Source organism: Dipteris shenzhenensis, chromosome 4 (genome assembly GCF_047967505.1).
Source record: "Dipteris shenzhenensis isolate YYH24624 ecotype China chromosome 4, Dip_SZ_1.0, whole genome shotgun sequence".
Taxonomy (NCBI): domain Eukaryota; kingdom Viridiplantae; phylum Streptophyta; class Polypodiopsida; order Gleicheniales; family Dipteridaceae; genus Dipteris; species Dipteris shenzhenensis.
The window spans coordinates 2,668,008-2,673,286 of record NC_141599.1 but is presented as its reverse complement, the minus strand read 5'-3'; the positions used below and the strand labels follow the sequence as shown (position 1 = coordinate 2,673,286).

The 5,279-nt window shown below is 45.6% G+C and overlaps 1 protein-coding gene across 1 annotated transcript; it reads right to left on the bottom strand.

Annotated features, from left to right (window-relative positions):
• Positions 1-608: 608 nt before the first annotated feature.
• LOC147902324 (uncharacterized) lies at positions 609-3,540 on the bottom strand. The gene has a single exon (XM_087373478.1). The coding sequence runs from the start codon at positions 3,521-3,523 to the stop codon at positions 1,373-1,375; it is 2,151 nt and encodes a 716-aa protein (XP_087229604.1). The 5' UTR covers positions 3,524-3,540; the 3' UTR covers positions 609-1,372.
• Positions 3,541-5,279: the final 1,739 nt, after the last annotated feature.

Below are 5,279 nucleotides of genomic sequence, written 5' to 3'. Positions count from 1 at the left end.
CCTGCAGCCACAATGCTTCGCTGGACGATTCCAAGAACTGAATCGTACCATCATTCATATGACAACACACCATCAACCAAGAGGATAATGTTGCACGCATGCAACCAGGAATGATTCCAAAAAGAAATCACAACTACCAGTAAACGTTGCACAAAGAACCACTGAGGAAATCAGAAGGGCTCTGATACTGAGTAGGGTCAGAATCAATCAAACAGATGTACAAATTGATCAAAACCAGTAGAAAACATTGATTCTGAGGAGACTCCTAAAAGAAGTTGATTCTGAGGAAGATTTCCGTCCACTTCTTCTTCTTCTTTGACAGGAAAGTTCCTTTCCTTCTTCTTTCTTGCGCTTTTTGAAATAACAAAAAAATGAAAAATATATTTTTCCACCTTTCACGTCATCCCTCCACTTATAATATACCTGACTAACTTCAGCTATCTTGCAAGTCAAGTGTGGATGCATACAAAGGGAATGAAGTAGTTGCATTGAAACTGCACCTCAAAAGGCATCTACAGTGTGTATGCATCCGCGAGACACAATATCACAGAGTTGAAAGATGCTCTGATATTCGACAAATTTAAGAAATAGACAAAATCCAGTCCCTGCACACTACTTTCATGTTACTTGTTAAAAGTAGTTATGAGTATTTTTGGAGCTTCTGAACTGATAAACCATAACCAACAAAGAAGCTAGACTCTACTTTTATCCCAGTTTAGCAAGTGCATGTAAAAGAAGCTTGTGCATCAGACCATATTTGCAAGGTACCTCCTACACTTTTGCTGCACCTTGCATTAGGGAATGTGCAATAGGCCATTAGCTATTAAAGAAAACATTTTTTAAGGGAAGGCCCCTTGATGGTGTTTTGGACTGCCAGCACAGCAAGATACACTATGTACATCACCATAAATCCAGAAACATCCCCAGCTTCATGTTAAAGTAAGTCAAGAGATGGAGCTTAATTCCATCAGGTTATAAATCCTCGACTCCATCTTCATTGCAGGGACAAGCAATGGCACCCCCACCGTGGATATAGATTCCTGAACTTTAGGCTAGTGAAAATCAGTCCACATTCTCTTCATCGAAGCTCCAGTTTGGTGTCTTTCAAACTTTCCCCAAAGACCTGGTTATTGTTCTACCAACTCACAATGTGAAGGACCTCCTCACTAGTTAGCTTGCAACAGAAGGAGTACTGCAAACAGTAAGTCGTACATAATTCTAGTCCAACTCATTTCATCCATCTAATGTAGTTGATAATGGCGACGCAGGAACGCACGACAAAGACCGTCTATCTGCAGAATTGTTCTAGCGATGGACTTTTTTCTTTCAAACAGCCCAAGAAACCTGATCATTGCTCTGGCAACCTGGCACCCTAGATGATTCCTTTGCTAGCCAGCTTTCCATAAAAGCGTTCAACCTTAGGGTGTACCTTGATCTGAGTAGGGTCAAACCCAGTGAGCTGTAGTCCATCCAAGCTCTTTGCACGCGAAAGAGCAACATAAACCATGCCAAAGTCAAAAGCCTTTGAAATGTCAGTCTCAACCCTATCCAGCGTCATGCCCTGACACTTGTGAATGCTTAATGCCCATGCAAGGATTAAGGGGACCTGAATCCGCTTTGCAACCTCCACACCCCTGTCTTCCACGTTCTCTTTTTGGGGCCCTATTATTCTCTTCATCCCATCACATGCAAATCGCACTACTGGCCACTTCTCTGAGGGGCTAACCAAGCCAGCCACCTTTCTTACATCATGCTCTTTATCAGGTAAAGTGCAATATGAAGCAAAGTCAACAACCACCCCTCTTGCACCATTCACCAAACCCAACGTGGTATCTAGGTTCTTTATCAACATGACCTGTGCCCCAATACAAAGTTCCAGCTCCTTCTCAGCCCTCATGTAATCAAGCATGTATTTATGGAAGGAGTCGACAGTTGAATCTTGGGCAATGAACATGGTTATCTCCCTTCCCAGCGCTTTCAGTTCATGCGTGTTTTCCCCTTTCACATCAAGTTTCAGAGGGTACAATCTTGTTGGAACAATGCCCAAGCCATCATCAAGTAGAACCCTACAACATTGTTTAAGATTTTCGATCGTTTCAGTCGTGTGACGGCCTTTTCTTATCTCGTTTAGCATTTGAACAAAGCCTCCGTCAGACTGCCTGAAAACATGCTTGAGATCAATTTGCAAATCAAAGCAACTGTCCCAACAGTCTGCTTCGAATGCAAAATATTTACTAAGGTTTGTTGGTTTCACTGGAGGAAGCTGGAAGAAATCTCCTGTGACAATGAGCTGTATGCCTCCAAAACATCTCGCATCATTCCTCAAGGCCCTGGCCACATAATCAAGTTTGTCAAAGAGTTCCCCATCAACCATGCTTATCTCGTCGATTATGAGAACTTTCGCCTTCCTCCAACGATCTCTAGTCTCTTTCTTCGCTAGTACCTTCGCCGCCAAGGTCTCAGCGTTCTCTGTTCCAAGGCCAATGCCGGCGAAGGAGTGTACAGTGGTACCGCTTAACGCACAAGCTGCTAGACCAGTAGAGGCTGTTACGTAAACAGACTGTTCACCCAACCGCCTCTTCAAAATCCTAATAATAAAGCCTAGCACATAGCTCTTTCCAGTGCCGGCTGAACCCGTCATAAAAACTGATTTTCGTGCGGCAACTGCTTTCAAGACCTCCATTTGCTGCTTGGAGAATTTGAGACATCCACCGTGACGTTGAGGGAGGCCTCCCGCTTGGGCTGTGACAGCTTTGGGGCTGCATCCAGGGGATATGGAATCCCATTGGCGGTTCTCATCAGTCCCTCCCCGGTCTTGTGGTTCTTCCGCGCTTCTTCCAAGAGGACTTTCCTCGTTTATAGAAAGATTACGGTGAAATAAAGGCCCTATTCCGCTATTTGTTCCGAACGACTCATTCCCGCCGGTTGTGGAAACCTTTGCATAATTGCCTGCGCAATCGACAGCTCCGACTTCTAGACTACTTTCTTCGAAATCGGTCAATGCATCTTCAAATGCATCGGACTGCTCGTTCCATATGGCGTCGTTGTGAACAGTCGACGAATACGTCTCTCCAATTTTACCCAGAGAAGAATGCAAAAAACTATTTTCTGCTTGAGACAGAGCATCCTCTACCTTAGGAGATCTCTGCTCGCTCTGGTAGGCTACCCTGTGGCAATCACTGCCCAATCCAAAAGTCTCGCATCCGTTCACTGAAGGGGATAACTTGTATGAGCCATCGTCCGTCTGCCGGAGCTGAGGGACCCTAAAGTCGTCACAAACGACCCGTTGTCCAGTCGCGAGGACAACAGAAGTTCCAAAACTCAAGACGGATTCACCGGGCTGGCTAGAGTTGGACTGGGTACACCGCACAAGGGTCCAATCAGGAGCTACGAAAGCGGGGGTACTCCGGTCTTCACGCTGGCGGCGTTTAGCGAGCGCAATTTGCTTTTGCTGCGCCATGCGAGCTCGCTGCTGGGTGGTAAGGGAGGAGGGAGACTGAGGAGGAGAAGGAGAGTGTTGCATGATGCTCGCTGGCGCTTTCCTCTTGTAACACTTTCTAGTATGATTTTGATCGCGAAGTGGTGCTTGTCTGCCTGAGGTCGGATAGTTTATCAGCATCTGAGTGCTACCTGTTCAATGTCCGAGGACAATTCAACTGTCAGGGGAGGAAATCCACGCCACATGCGCTTTAAGAGCCCGCTGCTGAACAGCCTAGAATCCATGGTATAAGCCGTCAAATCCTACATACACTTGAGAGACTGGAGCTCAACTTCCATGCAATGCAGGGTGAATCATTGCATGGAGAACGCAGATGCAATCCTGCCTCCAACTCCACCCAACAGCCTCCAACTCCACACTCCAGTGTGAATCGCCGTACCCGTCAAAGGCTGGGATCGCCTCCAACAGCCTCTGCCGGAAGGGACAGGGGCGGGTGAGCTCCCTTTCCCTACTGCCCCCCCTCTGTTCATCCTCCAAACTCTATTCTACTCCAAACCCTCTTCTCCCTTTTGGCATGTTCACTCTACATCTCGGCAAGTGTCACCTCCTCTTCCGAGGGATCCTCGCCAAAATCTCCTGAAACGGAGACAGCACGATCTGCCTCAAACTCGAGAATGGAGGTTTGGAGGTGTCCCGCTGTTGGACCGGTGTACCTTGGAGGAGGCTTGGAGGTGCCCCGCTGTTGGACCTCCAAAACCCTCAAATGGGACCTATGTGCCTAGACCAGTGCACCTTGGACTACCCTGTAGCCCAGACCCATTGATCCATGTGGCCAAGGGCGTAGCTTTTCGTGAGATCTAAAAATGGAGGTGCAACAGCGATTAATGAAGGTTTGGAGTGTTTGGCAAGTTGACAAAATATGAAGAGGGGAGAGGAGAAGAGCGGAGATGAGGAGAGGGGGCACAGCGAGAGAGCACACCACAAATGACTAACTGTACACTAGATTTAGTTGAAAATGTAGAATATATAAAAACCCATGTAGTATTAAGGTTAGGGCATCTAACCCTTTCCTTTATAGCACTCTATATGTGTTAATGCTATGCACATGTAATCACAGGATGTTGAGCACCTTCCCTCAAGATGATGATTCTTGAGGGAATCGAAGAAGGACTGAGCTTACATTCCATCACACCCCTTTAATGAGAATGTCCTTCCTCTGCGTCAAACCAAGAGCTTGTTGGTGTTTCTCGAAAAGCTCTTTACCAAGTGGTTTGGTAAAGATGTCTGCAACATTCTCTTTGCTATCACAATGCTGCAATGTGATGTCACCAAGTAACACTCTTTCTCTAATGAAGTGCTCTCTGACATCAATGTGCTTTGTCTTGGAGTGATATACTAGATTCTTGGCTAATGCTTGAGCCGATTGATTTTCACAGTATATTGTTGTTGACTTTGACTCATCAAAGTAATATGTTTCAGACAATAGTCTTCTAAGCCATATAGCCTCACAAGCAGTGCCCTATATTCTGCTTCAGTCAAACATAAAGAAACAATTGGGTATTTATTTGACAACCATGATATAGCACCTTGACCAAGGAAAAATGCATATCCCTGTGTGGATCTCCTGGTCTCATGATCTCCGACATAGTCATTGTCACAGTATCCATGCAACCGTGGATGACTTCCTCTATATTCTATTCCAAACTGTCTTGTACCTCTGATGTATCTCAAGACTCTTTTGGCTGCATTCCAATGAGATTGTTTTGGATTTGCCATAAACTATGCTAGTGAGCTTACTACATAACAAATATCTCACCGTCTGATAGTCATATATACAAGA